This window comes from Balaenoptera musculus, chromosome 2 (genome assembly GCF_009873245.2).
Source record: "Balaenoptera musculus isolate JJ_BM4_2016_0621 chromosome 2, mBalMus1.pri.v3, whole genome shotgun sequence".
NCBI lineage: Eukaryota > Metazoa > Chordata > Mammalia > Artiodactyla > Balaenopteridae > Balaenoptera > Balaenoptera musculus.
In genome coordinates, this window is record NC_045786.1 from 98618676 (window position 1) to 98639494 (window position 20819).

At 44.4% G+C, this 20819-nt stretch overlaps 1 protein-coding gene across 1 annotated transcript in view; it reads left to right on the forward strand.

Annotated features, from left to right (window-relative positions):
- The window catches only part of RYR3 (ryanodine receptor 3), a 552083-nt gene that overhangs the window by 397120 nt on the left and 134144 nt on the right, over positions 1-20819 (forward strand). The window contains exons 39-43 of the mRNA XM_036843923.1: positions 6960-7233; positions 9270-9384; positions 10863-10992; positions 12150-12253; positions 15951-16086. Coding sequence (XP_036699818.1) covers positions 6960-7233; positions 9270-9384; positions 10863-10992; positions 12150-12253; positions 15951-16086 — 759 coding nt within the window. The remainder of the gene's footprint in view (positions 1-6959; positions 7234-9269; positions 9385-10862; positions 10993-12149; positions 12254-15950; positions 16087-20819) is intronic.

The window sequence follows — 20819 nt, forward strand, 5'->3', positions numbered from 1 at the left end:
CTTCTCTGATTTCTTTTGGGTACATGTATTACAATGGAAGTTGTACCTTCTTATAAGTTGTCTTATTTCTAAATGTCTTAGGCAACACAGTTTCACCCATTGTTTTACACTTTATTTCTTCTTCACATGTATGTATTTAGTTTTCCCAGCTAGGCTGCTGTGGGTAATTACTGTGTCTTGAAATAGTTTCATATAGAGTTCTTTACTCAAAATTGGGCACGTAACAGAAATTATCGTTCTATTAATAAGCTAATTTAGGAGGGACACAACTGGACGTAATTCAGCTACTAAGATGAGGAGAGGCAGAAACAGGTGAGTGACGTCTGTCCTGAGGCCTAGATATACATGGCCTGCAGAGCAAAGCCTTCTGGAATTGACAGCCCCGGTTTCCAGCGTTAATGAGAGTGAGGTCTTTGCTGAAAGGTAAGCTGATGTCGGGGGCAGAGGATTAATGCCGCCCCCTGCAGCCTGCAGCCCACCTTTTCTCTGTGCACCCCGTTGTACTGGCCGCAGAGTAGGCTGCAGAAGGCCCAGCAACTTCCGTATCAAAGATACCCGGCCCCGTCCTTGCTCCCAAGGTGACTGATCTTCAACCCAAATGGAAGAGGGAAGCATTTAGGGCCCTTCAAGCTGGCGGGAAGCCCTTTGGCGATGAATGAGTAACGGCTGGGCCCCTTACCGACTGCCGGGATTCAATTTTCGAGATAATGATTCTTTAATCTTCACTTTAATTCTCAATGTGAGCTGTCTTACTCTTTTTATACTCTCATTTAATCTACCTCCTATCCAGAAACAAACAGAGAAAGCGTCCTAAGCTGCACTTTTCAAGGTTCAGGTCTCAGCCACTTGATTAGAATCACATAGCCTAATGGAACAGGGTTTCATCTTAGCTGGAGGGAAAGCTCTGCTTTCCAATCACAGCCATCACGTAACGTAGGCCTTTTATAGAGACCACTGATTCTCTAAATTTTGGTCTTGAGACCCCTTTATGCTCTTAAAAATTACCAAGGATCCCAAAATGCTTTAGTTTATGAGGATTATATCTATCACATTAACACATTTAAAACTGAATTAGAATTAGAATTGTTTTAAATTCTCATTTATTATCAGTTTTATGAGAAAATGGTTATTTGTTAATTCCTTTAAAAATAATAAACCCAATTATGCTTAGTGAAATAAGTCAGAGAAAGACAAATACATTGTATTATCACTTATATGTGGAATCTAAAAAATAAAACAAACAAATGAATACAGCAAAACAGAAACAAACTCACAGATATAGAGAACAAACTAGTGGTTACCAGTGGGGAGAGGGAAGAGAGGAGGGGCAAGATAGGGTAGGGGATTAAGAGGTACAAACTACTATGTATAAAATACGTAAGCTGCAAGGATATATTGTACAGCACAGGGAATATAGCCAATATCTTATAATAACTTTAAATGGAGTATAATCTATAAAAATACTGAATCACTGTGTTGTACACCTGAAACTAATATATTATAAATCAACTATACTTCAATAAATAAATTAAATAATAATAGTAAACCCATTACGTGTTACATAAATAACATACTTCTATGAAAAAAACTGAATTTTTAAAAATTAAAAAAATGATGAGTGACGTTGTTTTGTATTTTTATAAATCTGTGTCTCACTTAGAAGATAGCTAGATTCTGTTGTTTGGTTTTTTTTTTTTTGAATTCTTGTATCTGGTTAAAGAATTGGCCTCAAACAGATATATAGTTGGAAAGGGAAGGAGTATTTTTAGTAGCCTTTTCAGTTAATTGTGGATATTCTTCTCTGATACTACATCAAAACTCAGCAAGTAATAGTTCCTCAGAAGTTAATTTGCTATGTGGGATCTGAAATCATAGTAAAGAAATTTTTGTATTTGGTTACATAACCATTGGTCTATCTTACATATTAAATGGATTCTTTTACCCATGATGCTTTTGTAACATCATGCATTGATCTTTGGGAAATTATTGGTTCACTGAGTTATGCAGAGCTTTCAAACGTTGACACATTTTATTATAAAATATTTTTAAATCATTCATTAATATCAACAACTTAATCAGAAAAGTCTTTAAGTGCTGGGAAGCTGTCAAATTCACAGTGGCAGATAAACATTTTGCAAAATTCTAGTTTTCACTTGAAAGCTCGAATGATAAACTTGGCAATAGGTACTATCAGTTGTTTTCCTTCAAGTGACAGGCTTCTTTCATTTTTAAGAAAATATCTCTCTGTTAGTCAAGTGTGACTAACCATAGTTTGTCTGTCGTTCTTTTAATTAAGATGTCATTCCATGAAATAAGCACCTAGTTTAGCTCATAACAATCACGACAATTGCACAGGTGTTTTTCCTCAGGAAAACCGCTGACCTTTGTACAACAGAAGTGCTTTAGACATGCTTCCCATTTTGTCAGACGGGATATTAAAAGGATGTATACTCAAGAGTTTATTGTTAATAAAATTAACAATCTTTATATTTCACTCAGAACATTCTTATGTGACACTGGGTGTTGTTCTAGGGATGCGGCAGTAAAGCATAGAGTTTGGTGCTGCTGCCGTGATTTGTGCTAGGTCCCCAGCAGTTTTACTCACTGTTGCTTTTGCACCATCAGTGTTGCTATGCACACAATTAAAAAGGCAAACGACATCTTAGAATTATTATGAAAATACAGTAGGCCTTGCAAACTTCCTGAAGGGTCTTGGAGACCCCAGGGGTCTGTGGACCACATTTTTATAGCTTCTGGCATAGATAGCATAATAGTTACCCTTTATTAAGCCCACGGTATATGCCAGACATGGTTGTGTGCATTAATTATTTTAATCCCCAGATGTACAGATATATAGAGAGCCTACCACATTCTAGAAAATGTATTCTTGGGCTTCCCTGGTGGTGCAGTGGTTGAGAATCCGCCTGCCAATGCAGGGGACACGGGTTCGAGCCCTGGTCCGGGAAGATCCCACATGCCGCAGAGCAAATAGGCCCGTGCGCCACAACTACTGAGCCCGCGAGCCACAACTACTGAAGCCTGCGTGCGTAGAGCCCGTGCTCTACAAGAGAAGCCACCGCAATGAGAAGCCCGCGCACAGCAACGAAGAGTAGCCCCTGCTCGCCGCAACTAGAGAAAGCCCACGCGCAGCAACAAAGACCCAACGAAGCCAAAAATAAACAAATAAATAAATTTATTTAAAAAAAAGAAAAGAAAATGTATTCTTTTTAACCTTTCTACCCTGGTTACGCTGCTCTGATGCTGGCTCGTGGGAGCTAATTAAAATCTGAGGAATTGTCAACAGCATTGCTGCCAGGGGTATAACGCTCCATTTTCTCAGCCCCAGAAGTGTTTAGACCTTTAGAAATTCATGATTCAGTCTACGTTTGCTTGGTGGGTGCTAGGTCTCTAGCATACGTCAGGCCACAAAGTATGCTGTGCTTCTCAGGGTTCTTAAGAATGTTTCCTCCCACTCCCCAATTTGCTTTCTTCTCATAGTTATTCTTTCTCTCACTTTCTGGACCTTGGTCTCACCATTTGAACCCCTGTCCAACAAGAATGGCCTTAAATGTCATGCCTTTGGCTAAATTACATCTGCCCATCAATACACGATGATGAGTTGCTTTTTCTGTCAGGATCTTGGGGCCACATTTTTTTAGCTGAGCATTAGCTTGGTCACACACAGATAATTCTTTATCCTGTTGTCTCATACGTACCTTGAAGGCTGGCCTGGACGAAGAACCTGTGGGGCATTTCCTGCTCCACCCTTTCGGGTTAAAGAGCTGTTTCTCAGAAACGGACTCACAGACATAGAGAACAGACTTGTGGTTGTCAAGGAGGATTGCGGGGGGAGGGTGTGATGGATTGGGGGTTTGGGATTAGCAGATACAAACTGTTACATAGAGAATGAATAACAGCAAGATCCTACTGTAGAGCACAGGGAACTGTACTCAGTGTCCTGTGATAAACCATAATGGAAAATAAAACTTTAAAAAAAGACTGTGTATACATATATATATGTGTGTGTGTGTGTATACATGTATATATATGTATAACTGAATCACTTTGCTGTATAGCAGAAATTAACACAACATTGTAAATCAACTATATTAAAATAAAATAAAATCTTGCCCTTTCCAAAAAAGAAAAAAATAGCTGTTTCCTTTCCCATTTGCCCTCTCATGAGATGTTTTGCTGGCAATGTTTTGTTCTCTAGGCTACAAATGTTGATTTGGATTGATAAGTCTGTGGGTGGCTAAGAGCTCGCCCAGATCCCGAATTAATCTGAAAGCCAGGTTAAGGGAAAGCTAATATTTGCTTGGTTTCATTATGACTCTGTAAAATTCCCTGTTGGAATGGTCCTTGAGCTGATTAACGACTCTAATGATTGTTTTTCATGTGTGGTGGGGACTGTGGTGATGTGTGTTATCTCTGCAAAGAATTTGGTTGTAGGTATTGAGAACTGTAATTCTTTCAGGCCAAATTCAGTCTTAAGAGGGAACTGTACATAGAAGACTAGGACTAGATAAAATTACGTTGCGTCCAAGAGTGTCTGTGGTTTTGTCCTGCTTTTATTCCTTAGTGTGACTGTTAGGTAGGAGAAACAGGAACTTTTACATTTGGCTACTGAGGAAACAAGTTCCTGAGAGGAGCCCAGGCTTAGACCATAAACAACTTTTCTCTCTCAGAGAGTACAGATATTATCTAACCTAACAGATATTAGTCAGCAATCCCTGCCTAGTGAGATCTCTTAGGAACATCTTTTAACTGTGCTTCTCTCTGCCTTGGGTATCCTTTTTTAAGTTTTTCAGCTTATGTCTCCTATCTGAACCTAAAACACACACCGGGTTGATAACACAGCGGTAAGTTAAATTAATCCATTACATCTAGATCTCTTCTGCAGCTTTGGTAATGAAGTTCTATTTTTTTTTTAATTTTTATTTATTTATTTATGGCTGTGCTGGGTCTTTGTGTCTGTGCGAGGGCTTTCTCCAGTTGTGGCAAGTGGGGGCCACTCTTCATCGCAGTGTGTGGGCCTCTCACTATCGCGGTCTCTCTTGTTGCGGAGCACAGGCTCCAGATGCGCAGGCTCAGTAATTGTGGCTCACGGGCCTAGTTGCTCCACGGCATGTGGGATCTTCCCAGACCAGGGCTCGAACCCGTGTCCCCTGCATTGGCAGGCAGATTCTCAACCACTGCGCCACCAGGGAAGCCCTGAAGTTCTATTTTTTTTTTTTAAAGAAATTCACATTCTTTTATTTATTTATTTATGACTGTGTTGAGTCTTCGTTTCTGTGTGAGGGCTTTCTCTAGTTGCGGCAAGTGGGGACCACTCTTCATCGCGGTGCGCGGGCCTCTCACCATCGCGGCCTCTCTTGTTGCGGAGCACAGGCTGCAGACGCGCAGGCTCAGTAATTGTGGCTCACGGGCCCAGTTGCTCCGTGGCATGTGGGATCTTCCCAGACCAGGGCTCGAACCCGTGTCCCCTGCATTGGCAGGCAGATTCTCAACCACTGCGCCACCAGGGAAGCCCTGAAGTTCTATTTTTATACCCTTATGATGAGCCATTGCTGTATGTAGAGCAGATATCTGCCGTATTTAGTGGTATGGAGTAGAAAACTAGACTGTTAGAGATGGGGCACAGGCTCCCGAGAGCACCCATCTGAGTTGATTCCCAGTCATTTCACTGATAGACTATGTGACCCTCATCATCCCCTGAACTCTGCCTTTATCACTGGGTCTGAATTAACGATCTTGGTGCCACCCATACCTTGCAGGAGCGTGACAGGCAGAGCCGGACTTGGATGAAATTCTAAGAGCAGCATTTCTAACTTCTGTTATGGCATTTTCTGGAAATGTGTATGACATGGAGAGGGGTGAGCAGTAGCTTCCCAGACATTCTGGCAGGGTCCCCTGTCACTCTGCACAGATGTCCTCCTGCACAGATCTGCCTCTCTCTTTTGGTCATCTTCCCACACCAGTGCCCACCAGCACTTCTCGGGGGCCATTCAGTTCAACCTCTGAAGGTCCCAGGTCTGGTTTGAGCCCCACTTCAGCCATCTTTCCTTTACTTGTGCAGCCAGTGGTGTTTCTGTGCAACTAGAGCCCTGATAAATTTTGAATTCAAAGTCCTACTGGTTTCCCTCTTGATGCTTGTGAAATTAGTCCTTGACATAACGTCAGCTGACTCCTGCCAAAGATCCAAGACAACACAGCCAGTTCAGTGGGTGATGGGCAGATGTCCAGTGTTGCAAGGTCTTTGGACCTAATAGAGTGTTCTCGGTCCACTTCTCTCCATCCCCTAATGTATGTTTATGTTTGTGTCATCTCAAATATATTTTAGAGTTCTTGAATCAGTGGCATGGCTTACTCAGTTTGTGGTACGTGGTATCTTTAGAACACTTGGAGAATAGCATTTATGGTAGAGAAATCCCAGCGCTTAATAGTGCTTTACTCTAAAGAGGCAGTGACCAGTGTCTTCTTAATGTTTTCATGCATCCAGAATCACTCACTCCCCACTCTATCCCATGGCGCTTGCATCCATACCCCCATGTTAGTGTGTATTACATTATATTATAAAATAAAGATAAAATGTAACTTTTAAGTCAAAATGAAAATGTAAAGAACCAGCTTGTGAGCACCCTGAAGGCAAGAAAGCATCTTACTTTGTCTTCTACATCCAGCATCATTCAAACGTCATTTAATGTCATTTAATCCAAATAGAATATTTAGGTTTCTCAATTCAAAGTGGAGATATTCTTTTCTTATAGTACGGCTCACGGTCCTGCCTTTTGGTAATATGTTCTACTTCTCTACCTGCCATACCCCACCCTTAAAGAAAGAATTTTTTCACCCTGCCCAGCTGATGATGTGTATTATCACTGAATGACGTGGCGGAAGTACACAGCTCTCCTGAGCCTTGACAGCCGCGGTACTGGTCCTTCCTCTTGTCCTTCTAGCGACGCTGAAGGAGCTCATCTCACAGACCATGATCTGCTGGGCCCAGGAGGACCAGATCCAGGACGCAGAGCTGGTTCGGATGATGTTCAGCCTCCTGCGGAGGCAGTACGACAGCATCGGGGAGCTGCTGCAGGCGCTGCGGAAGACCTACACCATCAGCCAGGTCTCCGTGAGCGACACCGTCAGCCTGCTGGCTGCCCTGGGCCAGATTCGCTGCCTGCTCAGTGTCCGGATGGGCAAGGAGGAGGAGTTGCTCATGATCAACGGGCTGGGGTAGGTCATTCCCATCAAGTGCAAGTTCTCAGAGAAGCTTCCGGTGGGAAAACCGGTTCAGCTTGCTGCATGGCAGTTCCGGAATCAAATCACATAAAACCTCCGTGTGCCCCCATCCTGACTTCACTCCTCATGGGATTATGTGCTCATTAAATCAGTCACCTTCGATAACCTGAGAGACCAGGCCTACTTGGGATGAAGGGACATGGCCAGAAGCAGTGGGGAGGAGTCTTAGAGAAAAGCAGATATTTAGTTTGAATCTGATAAAAGTAGCCCCAGGGAGGCAATGAAAAAAAATCCAGAGGAAGGGGCAGTGTGTTCAACCCAACAAGAGAGAAACGTTTTGAGCACTTGATTTTTTGACTGGAGATCTTCTGAGACTTCCCTCTGAAAAATTACAGCCCAGTTCCTCCCTTTTTTTCAGGACTAATGTGGAGTCATTTTCTTCACTTCTTTGAGACACCTTTCCCCATGACAATAGCTCGTGGCTCTTCCTTAGAAGCCATGTCACCCGAAAGATTGCATTTTATTTATTTGTTTATTTTTAGTTTCATCATTTAAAATTTTTTTTAATTTTTATACAATTTTTAAAGGTTACTTTTCATTTACAGTTATTACAAAATATTGGCTAAATTCCCCGTGTTGTACAATACATCCTTGAGCCTGTCTCACACCCAACAGTTTGTACCTCCCACTGCCCCACCCCTATGTTTCCCCTCCCCACCTCCCCACTAGTAACAACTAATTTGGTCTCTATATCTGTGAGTCTGCTTCTTTTTTGTTGTATTCACTAGTTTGTTATATTTTTTAGATTCTACATATAAGTGATATCATACAGTATTTGTCCTTCTCTGTCTGATTTATTTCATTTAGCAGAATGCCCCCCAAGTCCATCCATGTTCCTGCAAATAGCAAATTTTCATTCTTTTTTATGGCTGAGTAGTGTTCCATTGTATATATATACCACAAGAAAGATCACATTTTAGACATCAAAAAGATTTCCTTTAATTAGGTAGCATAGTTCCCTGTTGCAGATGAGAAAAACTGAAGCCCCAAAAGGCTCACTGACCAGCCCACAGTTTTACTTGATTAAAATCACGCACTAGAGCTACAGCCTTCCTGCTGCTGGATGTTCCATCCTACCACCCTCGAGCCAGCAGAGTAAAGGAGCATCACTGAGGCCCAGAACAGGGACTCTGAGGATACCTGCTGGGAGTCGGGGGGAGATGCATGCATTTTTAAAACTCATTTCCAAAGAGGAATCTTATAATAGAGATGAAGAGACTTTTATGGAAAGAGAAAAAAGCCACAGAATTAGCCTCTCCCCCAGGCCTTGCAGTAGACACAGCTGCGCTAAAAACTGAGTGTGTCTCCTCTCAACAGCTGCAACCCTTGGGGGAATGGGAATGGGCAGAGAGTAACCACCTGCAAGGGATTCCACAGCTGGGTCACAGGATGCTTCTGTGTTTTGATTTGCCTGCAGCTTTATTATGTGAATTTATGTTGAATGACTTAAAAATATAATTATTTTTATGCTTCATTGTTGATCATTTCATTGATTTTTTAGCACTGTTGTCCAAAAATATCACTGGTACCTAATACACAATTGCCTTAAGGAAAGGGTACTGCCCTACCATTTGGATATCTGAAGTACACAGAGACATAGATATAAGGACAAGAGAACAGAAAATAGAAGACCCTTAGCACACAGAGGAAGAGAAATCCAGCAATTTGAGCTGTCTCAAAACTATTACAAGCAAAAAAATCAAGGGACAACTGTTTAATGTCATTAGAAGGAAATATTTCAAAGAAAGAGAGCACTTAGTAGAAATAAAGGAGCACAAAATATTCCTTTCAGCTAAAGAAATGCCCTCCATGTATATTCTCACCAACCTAGTGCCTTCTTAGCGTCTTTCCAGCATGTCACATGTACATTACTTCACCCCGAGTATGTTTGTGCATTTGTGTGTTCTCGCCCCTGAATTGTCGTAGCATTGAAATAAGCAAGGCCTGACCTCTCTCTCCGATTACCCTAGAGACATAATGAACAACAAGGTGTTTTACCAGCACCCCAACCTCATGCGAGTCCTCGGCATGCACGAGACAGTCATGGAGGTGATGGTGAACGTGCTGGGTGCAGAGAAATCTCAGGTAATGCTCCGAGGAGAATTTAACCAGAACTTGACCCCTGGGCAGGGACACGTGAGGTGACCTCTTCACAGCCACATGGCTGGTGCCTACTGCCTAGTGACTCTTCCCAAGGAGGGGGCGGGAATGAGCACACAGCCAGGAAGGAGCCAAGAGATGGGGTCCAGCCAGTGTAGGAGTTCTTCTCGCTCATTCCACTGGGCCGCTTAGTCTCCTTCCCATCCTCTGCAGCCCTGCTCCTTCGGAGATGGAATGCCTCTGGTTCCGCTTAGGAGCCTGGTGTGTTTGGTGCTGTGTCAGGAGAAGGCTGTTCTAAAGGAGAGCATGATTTTAATAACGATCCTGGCAGTGTTCCCACCAGAGTATGCGTGTTTCCTCCCTGAGCCAAGCTCCTGACGATGTTGGATTTCCTGGCCAGCTCCCCCATGAGGAGCCTGCTGTCAGGGGGAGCTCCTGTTGCCAAGGGGCAGGGAGTGCTGATAGGGCCCACCTGGGCATGTATCCCAACTTGTCTGGCTCCTCCTCAGAGTTAGAGAGCTTCTGAAGGCAGAAGATGGGGTATGTTTTCAAATATTGGAAATTCCGAAGTGCCTGATCCTAGGAAAGCAGTTCCACCAGCATTGACAGGTGAGGGTTGTGAGGGAAGAACAGGAACCAAGCTGACCTTCCTCCTCACTTCCTTCCTTCTGGTCTCTTTTGACAGTGGACTCTCTTCAGAAGATCCCTGAGCAAATGTCTGGATGCCTCAGCAGGCAGGCAGACTGGAGCTTTCAGGAAATTAAGGGCTTTCTAGGGTCCTGAGCCAACACTGACACCATTTATTGAACATGATTGATCAGACAGAAGATGTGGCCAAGCCCTGGATATGCTAATTACTTTGTTAAGCAGAGAAGCCAAGCACTGTAGATGGTAATAGAAGTTGGCATCTCAGTGCTGAATTGTAAGAATCATATTATGAGTACTATAGGAGCCCATAGGAGAGTGGTTATCAAGGACAGAAGTAATTGGGGAAGGCTCACGGTCTGAGAGGGTGATGCTTTGGGGGCTTCTACAACTGTAGGGGCCAGTCTTTACCCAGAAGACTCAGGTTTGATAATAGTTTTGGGTCTTGTTTGTCTGTGATCACCCATCTCCCTTTCTGTCTACTCCCTTCCTAGTTAGAATGGTCTGATGTAGGGTTGTACAGTTTCTCATGACATGTAAGGATGACTGGGATTCCGGTTTGACATCTATTTTCTTTGAAAGAAAGATACTTCAGGAATTATAATTAGCTCTCAGTATTTTTAGAAGCCTCTTTTAGGTGTGTATTCTCTGTCCCTCCTATGAATCAGTCTTGGAACCATCTGGAAGTAAGGAGAAAATTCCTTTTCCAAACGGTTGGCAGCTTGCAAGACTTCACCCTAAGACTCTTTGAAGTCAGCCTTTTCAGAAAGGCCTCGTGATAGATTCTTCTCCCTGACACTTTCTACTTCTCCCTACAGATTGCCTTTCCAAAGATGGTTGCTAGCTGTTGCCGCTTCCTGTGCTATTTCTGTCGAATTAGCCGACAAAATCAGAAGGCCATGTTTGAGCATCTCAGTTACCTGCTGGAGAATAGCAGCGTTGGCCTAGGTAGGTCACATTATAACGTCTGCTGTTGGCTCAGAGGTTACCCTCCCCCTGCTGACCACTTAGGCAATAAAGGGAAAGAAGTCACATGCATGCTATGGTATTTTTAAATATAAGAAGGAACCCTGCCTGATCTAAAAACAGGTGAGATGATAATAATACCGTGTCTCTGCTCTCCAACCTGAGTAGAGAAGTCGCTGCCAGCCAGCGCTGGTGACAGATTTGTGTCAGCATAGTCACACAGTTTGCCTCCTGTCTCTGGGGACCAGCGGCTCATGGTTTATGAAATGCTGCCTGAGACTGTGGATGTAGTCTGGAGATACAGCGCCTCCCAGCCCATTCAGCTGACCAGGGAGCAGTGCTAACGAGACCAAGGTCATGGATCCAGTCCCCTCTTGGGCTGCATGCCTGTCCCATCAGCCAACCAACCAGTGCTTTCGTAGCTGCAAGGCAGACGGGCCAGGAGCAACTATGGACAAACAGTGTAAATCCATGACCGTTGCTAGAAAACCAACGCATGCACATGCCTCACTCACTGTTGTGCATGTAAACCAAATGAATTTGTGGAAGACTCAAATACACACATTATGTGCACGTGAAATCTGAAATCTCAGTTTTCCTATTTATCAAATGCAACCATACACTAACCAGCCTTTTTATAAAATGCCACCTGAAGTTTTTCTCAGTTCTAGCCTAAGAACCAAACAAAGGAAACGAAAGACAACGTTGGTGACCTGATTTAACTGTAAGAGCTAATGCTGTTTGAGGCTATTTTTAAACTCTAGGTGGTGACCCCAGAAATGGCCAAGTTATGTGAGCTTAGTTGATCAAGTGACATCTGAGACTTTTGAATGATCACCAAATGGGGGGCCCAAGAACTTGCACGTTAGAAAAGCACTTGAAAATACGTGGTCCCAGCTGATCCTATGAACTGATTTTCTAACGTAAGCTCTATTCACAATCAGTGATGAGTGTGGGGAGGAAAGATAGCAAATAGAGGTCTTCTTAAATTGGGCGGGCAGCCCCCCTCGGAGGACAGCGATGGGACCCAGGTTTTGTGTTTGCTGCCCTCTCCTGGCCAGTACTGTGCACTGCAACCTCAGCTCAGCGCTAGATGGCCTCTTTCTCCCTTTCTTTCTCCTTCTCTCCTCCTTCCTCAGCCTCCCCGTCCATGAGAGGATCCACCCCGCTGGATGTGGCTGCTTCCTCTGTGATGGACAACAACGAGTTAGCGCTGGGCTTAGAGGAACCAGACCTCGAGAAGGTAAGTGGCCCTGGGGGGGCACTGTGCTTACTACCCTCTGCCTGCAGCACAGCCAGGCCAAGGGAAAGCAGACGGAAGTCTGGGTCTCCATCAGAACCTCTTTAGCGTGTGACAAAAATATGGGGGGGAAATGTGAGTCACTGGCGGCTGTGTGATAATTAGGACCAAGCATCTCCTGTGGTCAGGGCTCGCCAGCTCCACAGACGTGGACATGTGTGTTCTTTGTGTGTGAAGGCCCAGCCTCACTGGTCTGCATGGGACCCCCAGAGACCTGTGGTTCCTAATAAAGTTCTGTGTCATCGAATTTACATGTTTATACACTAAAGAAAGCGACATGACAGAAAACGGTATAATTACTATAAAGATAAAGAGCGCCCACACATGTCCTCTCCGTGGACAGAGGAGATGAGACTGAGCTACCCGACGTCGTCGGGACGGTGAAGTGCACTCCTGGTGGGGCTCAGGCCACCTCGCCTCCATCATTTCCCTGTCCCGTCTTGGGACTGTTTACTTGACTAGACAGCTGACGAGACTGGCAGTGAACTTCCTGAGTGTGGAGAGGAGCAATCTAGTAAGGGGACAAGGAGAAGGTCGTCCACTGCGTGGTGGGTTTGGGAGCACCTAGGAGTGGGCCCCTGACCCTGACAAGGGGATCAGGAAGGGCCCTCGGCAAAGAGGTGACCCCCAGCGTGGGCAGAAGCTACGCAGCCACGTCGCGGGGAAGCGCGTGCCAGGAATGTTTGAAGTTCAGAGAGGAGAGCATGGCGTGCTTGAACTTCGGAAAGCTGGGTGTGACCAGAGCGCAGAGTGCTTGGGGGGAGTGGTGAGGAAGGAGGGGGAACAGAAAGGAATGGGCCTTATGCTGCCATTGCTGCTAATAACAGAAGTCCACGCTCCTCCGGAATCACTGTGTACCATGCCCACTCGGAATTAACTCACATGACCCCCAAGACAAGCCTTTTTATTGTTGCCCTAGTTATAGGAGAGGAAACTGAGGCACAGAGCGATTAGGGAACATCCTCAGTGTCGTGGGGTTTGTAAGTGTCAGAGCCAGGGGTCAAAAGCACTGATCTCCAGAGGCCGTGCTCTTACCTATTGTATTGTGGGACCTCCCTGTAGAGCCTGGAGCCACGGAAACCACTGGAGGGCTTTAAGCAGAGGAGCAACACAGCGCCGTTTATATGTTAGAAAACACTTCCTGGTTTCAGTGAGAAGAACTGACTGGAACAGAAACAAGACAACCCCCCCCCCACCCCCATACACACAGGGACTCAGGAGCTGTGCACCCAGCAGCATGATAGGTGATAGCTGTTCCATAAATGCCCTGGGTATTCCTGGTCTCTGCCTCTGGTGGGACAGACTTCAGTCAGGCTCAGTTCTTCAGACATTTAGACAGCAATAAATATCACGGTTTTTATTTGGGTGGTGTGATGATAACTGACACCTGTATTTAAAAGCAGTTAATGGTTCTCTTTATTTATTTATTTATTTATTTGCTTTATCACTTATCTGTCAATCAACCAGCCTTCTTTTTTTTTTTTAATTTATTTATTATTTATTTTTGGCTGTGCTGGGTCTTCATTTCTGTGCGAGGGCTTTCTCCAGTTGCGGCAAGTGGGGGCCACTCTTCATCGCGGTGCGCGGGCCTCTCACTGTCGCGGCCTCTCTTGTTGTGGAGCACAGGCTCCAGACGCGCAGGCTCAGCAATTGTGGCTCACGGGCCTAGTCGCTCCGCGGCATGTGGGATCTTCCCAGACCAGGGCTCGAACCCGTGTCCCCTGCATTGGCAGGCAGATTCTCAACCACTGCGCCATCTGGGAAGCCCCAACGGTTCTCTTTTGACAAGACAGTGCCACAAGGCTCAGTGCCCAGCACCCCACCGTCAGCCTCGTTCACCTGTTCAGTTGATACTGCTCGACAAGGACCACAAGCCTCCCTCAGAAGATGCAAGACATGTTGAGTGGAGGCCAGGAGGCGGGGAGAGGGGAGAAAGGGGACGCAGGGAAATCTGTAGAGGAGGATGGTGGGGTTGCTGCCTCCTTTTCAGGTGGTTCTTGTGGCTCAGCACAGTGCGCAGACTTCACTCAGAACAGTGTCGGGAAATGCCCAAGTGTGGTCCCTGGGGGAGAAGGCGACGGGCCAGTAAATGCTGCCATTCCATTCCACCCTTCTGTGTATCACAGCAGGAACCAGGCCTGAGACTGTACAGCAACCACACACATACACACACACGCACACACACACACACGTGCACATGCGCGCACACGCACACACACGCACACACACGAGCACTTATTTTTGTGGCCGGTGAAATGCCCTGCACCTGTAACCCTGAAAACTCTGCCTAATTCCTGCTTTTATTAATGCTTTTCCGGACTTTATTTATTTATGGCTGTATCGGGGCTTCGTTGCTGCGCACGGGCTTTCTCTAGTTGCGGCGAGTGGGGGCTACTCTTCGTAGCAGTGCACGGGCTTCTCATTGTGGTGGCTTCTCTTGTTGCGGAGCACGGACACTAGGGCGCACGGGCTTCAGTAGTTGTGGCTCACGGGCTTTAGAGTGCAGGCTCAGTAGTTGTGGTACACGGGCTTAGTTGCTCTGCGGTATGTGCGATCTTCCCGGACCAGGGCTCGAACCCATGTCCCCTGCATTGGCAGGCGGATTCTTAACCACTGCACCACCAGGGAAGCCCTTTTCTAGACATTTTTAAGACCAAACAAAATCTAAGCTCCAAGCATAATAATATCCTTGCTACTCTAAGTAGGAAAAAGTGTGATGATAGTTTCTTACTGAGTTTTGACTTAGATCCATCATTCTTTCAAAGTGACTTAGAGTATTTGCTGTCAGCAAATACATGAGTCATTTGACGAGTGTTTATTGAGCCCCTACTCTGTGCTAGGCCCTGGGAACTAAAAAATGAAAACACCATTCCTGACTTGGAGGATTAGCAGCACAATGGATTCCCCTCTTCTCCCCGCGTACATAAAATATCAGAGGCTAAATTAGAATGACAACTGCATTTCAAGCACAGGAGGTCTGTTTGCTAAGCTTTTAGCCTGGCACCTTCTGAAAAGTAGGCAGATTCTAAAATATTCTACCAGATCGCAGATCTGAGATCTTCTGATAAGTGTCTGGTAACCTGGAAGTGAAGAGAACACACTACCCATCCTAGTCCTTAACTGGCCATGACCTCTTCGCTAGCCACCCCACATTGAACATCTCAACTCCTGACTTGGGACGGCTGTTGTTGAGCCAGAACTTACCTAGGGACCCCTGATTAGTTGAAGGCCCACCCAGTCGACCAGTGACTGAACATTTTGGTCTTGAAATAGCATGGCCAAATGAACATGGCCAGCCTGCGTCCACTGTTGCCTCCCAAGAGACACCCTACTTAGGCCTACTTTTACATGGCAGATCCCTCTTGCCAGAACTGGAAAATCCATGGAACTATAGCACATGGAGTGTTCCTACATAGCAGTGATCATCAGTCTCGTCAATTGCTTGGAAACAAAAATGAATAAAAGGTTCCAGTTTCAAATCTACTAAATTATTTACCTGGAAAGTCCTGGGCTCTCTCTAGCTTCTAGGGAAATGAAAGCCTTTCAGTTCCCAGAATTTTGCATACCTTATAGCTATGTAAAAAACTTACATTAAAAAAAAAAAAAACCTGGGCACTTACCTTTGTCTTGTTCTTGGCAGGTGGTGACCTACTTGGCAGGCTGTGGCCTACAGAGCTGCCCCATGCTTCTGGCCAAAGGATACCCTGATGTCGGCTGGAACCCCATTGAAGGGGAGCGCTACCTGTCCTTCCTGAGGTTTGCCGTCTTCGTGAACAGTGAGTCTCAGTTTTCCATGTTTTTCAGACCTAGGATGGCATAATTGTGGCGGATACTAGGAAAAGGAAATGCTTTGCACTGCTTCCTCTCCATAAATATGATAGATTCTGTAGATAGGTGGCAGCTGGAAGAAAAAGCTCAGGGAGAATCAGGCTAGACAAGGATCAAGAGTAGAATCCAATGGACAGTCCTGAGCTCTAGTGCCGGAGCCTGCAAGGAACTCACTGCATGGGCTTGGGCTTGTCATCTCTCTGCACCTCTTCTCCTAAAAGAGGGGGCTTATTAATATCTTGATCTCACCTGTTTCACAGAATTAAATGCAAGTGTGCCTCCAGATCCTTAGACTATTAGTTGGTTGGATGGATGGATGGATTGATGGATGGTTAGATGGATGGGGGGAAGGATGGATGGATGGATGGATGGATGGATGGATGGAAGGAAAGAAGGAAGGATGGATGTATGGATGGATGGATGAATAAATAAAAGTCAGGAATAACTGATCACTGTTAAAGGTAACTAAACTCCCAGGAGAAAAAAATTGCTATAGAAACCCTAAATATTATTCTTCTTAATATTGATACAAGTCACCTCTCATTTATAGTGAATTCCAAGTTGATACAAATTCTGTATTTTCACTAGTTTAATATGCTGAATATTGTGTAAAATAAGTAAACTACTTTCTTAAAACTGTACCTTGTCTCCCTAGATTCTGCTAAAATACTAATTCACTTATATTTACGTTATAGTTACAATAGTTCTCCCTTTTCCCAGTTTGGAGTTTCAGGCTAACAAATCCAGCTGGGCTGGTTAAGTGATCACAAAGAGGGATTGCACCTAATAAACAATCATGACGATTGTTCTAACTATGAGAATTCACCTAAAAATATGTTGGCGTGACGTGATCATTATATTCCCATGTGCTCTTCTTGTCTTCCTTCCCCTCCCCACCCCCCATGCTTATTTTCCTGCACCATAATGCACTCTATTCTTAATATTTGAATGGTTTCCATTGTCGCGGTTTTTCCCCTTTCCTGACTTGGTGACAGACCTTGAGATGTCTATCTTTTGTTCCCCTGGGACTCATCCAGCCAAGTTTTTAGGAACTTGGGCCTTCTGCTTCTCCCTGCGTGTTCTTCACTGTCCCTCCTGTCTGTTCATCATCAGCATTGCTAAGCTCCATTTTCTTCCTCTGAGGCCAGTTTCAGAGCATCCTCTAATAGTCTGTCTTACTTCTAATCCAGATGATTGCATGTCCAGAATTAATGCAGAGTTACTGTGGTAATAAAGGGAAATTTTTTGTTAAATAGATTTTAAGGATTCATAAATGTCACCAAATTATGTAAATAGACTGTAAGACACAAACCAGATACAGGCAGGACCCATTTATTCATGTTGGCCACCTTCACAGTCAAGATCAAGTGCTTTATGAGTCAATTAGTGGGACTATCCACATGGGTTATGAAGGTAGAGGAGTCCACTGACTGTGGTCTTACCTGGATGGCCAAATTCCAAAACTTCCTTATGCTTATTAGGTACGACCATATTCAACTAAAGTCTAAACCAAAAACATTTGGTCCACCCTCTTTGCTTTCTGTTTGTTTTATGTCTTTTTAATATATTCTCTACAGTACGATTTCATAATGCAATACGTTCTAGCAAATCTATCAGACCATCAGTAGGAAGATACATATCTTTAATGTTTATTGTGTCTCTATTATATAAAGGCCACATTTGGTCTTGGCAAAGGATGTTGGCTTTTGCATTGAAAGAATTAACAGTCTAGTAAGTGGAACAGGCATGGATAGAGGTCACTATAATAAGGTGTGGAGTAAGGTAGGGACAGAGTGATAGAGGATTTCACGAGGGGAAGCTCACATCCTGTTGAGATCAGAAAAAGCCTCCTGGGGGAGGTGATATTAGAGATGAGCTTTGAAGGGTCAGATTTCCAGATGCAGAGATGCAGGAGAGGTGATCCAGGTAGGGAGAAGCTTGAACAGTGGCCTGAGAGCTAAAGCACACATGCTCAGAAAACACAGTGATTGGCTGATCTAGAGGATAGATACATGGTTGACAGTGGTAAGAGATGAGGTTTAAAAGATAGGTAGGCAGCTATACTAGGGAGAATCTAAATGCTAAGCTGAAGAGTTTTGTCTTGATTCAGTGTGCAGAGAACTGGGAAAATTTTTATCAGAAGAGAGATTGATGGCAACCACTGGGAACTTCTGTGCCCAGGTTAGGATAATGAGTTTCTGAATTATAATGGTGGTGATGGGAATGGGATGGAGGAGATCAGCTGGAAAGAAATTACAGAGACAGAATTTATAGGACTTGCTGGTGGTGATGACTCTGGTGGCTGGGCCCTGGGTATGTTGACAGAAAAGGAACAGAAGTCACTTTGAAGCTTAGAGATTTTTTTTTTCTTTTTTTTGCTGTGTTGGGTCTTCATTGCTGCGCACGGGCTTTCTCTAGTTGCGGCGAGTGGGGACTACTCCTCATTGCGGTGCACGGGCTTCTCATTGCAGTGGCTTCTCTTGCTGCGGAGCATGGGCTCTGGAGTGCAGGGGCTTCAGTAGTTGTGTCACACAGGCTCAGTAGTTGTGGCTCACGGGCTCTAGAGCACAGGCTCAGTAGTTGTGGCACACGACCTTAGTTGCTCCATGGCATGTGGGATCTTCCCGGACCAGGGGTTGAACCCGTGTCCCTTGTCCCCTGCACTGGCAGGTGGATTCTTAACCACTGCGCCACCAGGGAAGTCCTGAAGCTTGGAGATTTAAGGGTAGGGAGAAAAGAAATAAGGATGGTTCAAAGGAGAAAATGGTTTGAGATGGGGGATAATGAGCTTGTGTGATTCAGGTAATGATTTGCGAACCCCAAATGGAGATGCCCCTAATTGGGGTAATAGGATAGAGATCAATCAGGCAACAGATTGGGACCGAGTAGACTTGCAGGTCACCTGCAGTTGAAATGGTAGGAGTGGACTGTCACAGGGGAGAGCATGAAAGAGAGAGGGATGGCAAGTATGGAGAAAGAAAAAATTAGAATCTTGTTGAGCACCTAGAGGAGATAGAGTGGCTCAGTCACAGCAGAATGACATGGAAGAGTTTGGGCTGGAGGATGGAGTATCTTGGGTTCAGATATGACTCCATCACTAGCTCTGTAAATTTACGCAAGTTGCTAAAACTTTCCTAGCCTCGGGGGTTTTTTGTATATAAAACAGAGATAATAACTGCATATATCTCACAGAGTTGTTGTGAGGCTTAAATGAAGTAATCCATGGAAAACTCAGATTAGCACACTGCCAGAAATGTAGTAAGCCTGCAGTTGTGTTAGTTGGCATTGTTATTGTGATCCTTACAAGAGTATTAGGGCATTTGAAATGGGAAGACTCTCATAAACGGATTCCTTGGGATCTCAAAGCTCTTTGTCTTTACATCTTTATTTCAAAGTCTTTATATCTAAGAGGTGATTAAAAAGGACTTCCCGGCCACTTTTGTGGCCTGTGCTCAGCAGCGAAAGATGAAGGTGTTATGGGTGATCATGATCGATAACGGGGGTGGTTATGGTGGGTGATGGTGATGGTGGGGGTGGGTTGGTGGTAGGTGGTGATGATGGATGAGTCATAGTGAGGGTAGTAATAGTGGGTAGTGACTGGTGATGACAGTGATGATGGGATATGATGGTTGAGTGGTAGCCATCGTGGGTTGTGTGAGGTGATCAAGGTGAGTGCTGGTTAGTGATGGTAAGTGTGGTGATAATGTTTCGTGGGTAGTGGTGAGTGATGGTAGGGGTGGTCATAGTGGGTGATGGTAGTGGTGGTGGTATATTATGGCTGGGTGGCAGACGGTCATAGTGGGTTATAGGGGTGACTGTGGTAGGTGGTAGTGCGTGGTGAGGATGGTGGCGGTGGTAATAACAGCTAGCACTTAGCATTTTCATGTGCCAGGCATGGTTCAAAGCACTTTTATATGTATTAACTTATTCATTTGATGCAACAATCCAATGAGTTAGATACAGTTATCTTCATCATTTTATGGATAAACACCCCTATGCTGAGAGAGATTAAGTACCTTTCCCGGAGTCACACAGCTAGTAAGGCTTTTCCTAAGATTTCAACCAGAGCAGTTTGGCTCCAGAGACCAAACTGTACTCAAACCATTATGTAGTATTGCCTTGATAACACTTTCTCCCTAATGAACAAGGAGAAATAGCATTTCCTCCTTTGAGCTGATCAATAATTGTGGAATTATTTAATTTCTGTTTGGTGCTAATGTTTAAAAAAAATTTTTTTTTAAAGGCAAATCAAAAGCTCTTGCTAAGAGGGAGGGGATATGGGGATATATGTATACATATAGTTGATTCACTTTGTTGTACAGCAGAAACTAACACAACATTGTAAAGCAGTTTTACTCCAATAAAGATGTTAAAAAAAGTAAAAAATAAAAAAAAGCTCTTGCTATATCAAAATAATAGAATTAGAAAATTCTTTCTAACATTATTTTACTAGTTTCTATTAAAGTTGGTGTTAAATCTTCTTAAAGAAGATTTGTCTTCAAAAGCACTTCTTAAAGCATATCATTTTCTCCACATTATTTTTATCAGCTTTCTGGGAAGCCTTGGGTTGTGTTTAACTCTAGGAGTACTGAAGCTGACAAGTTTCTGTTAACCCAGGAGTTGCAAACTTTATAGCCAGTGTACACACAGATGTGTCTGGGTGTCTGATTAATCCCTTCCT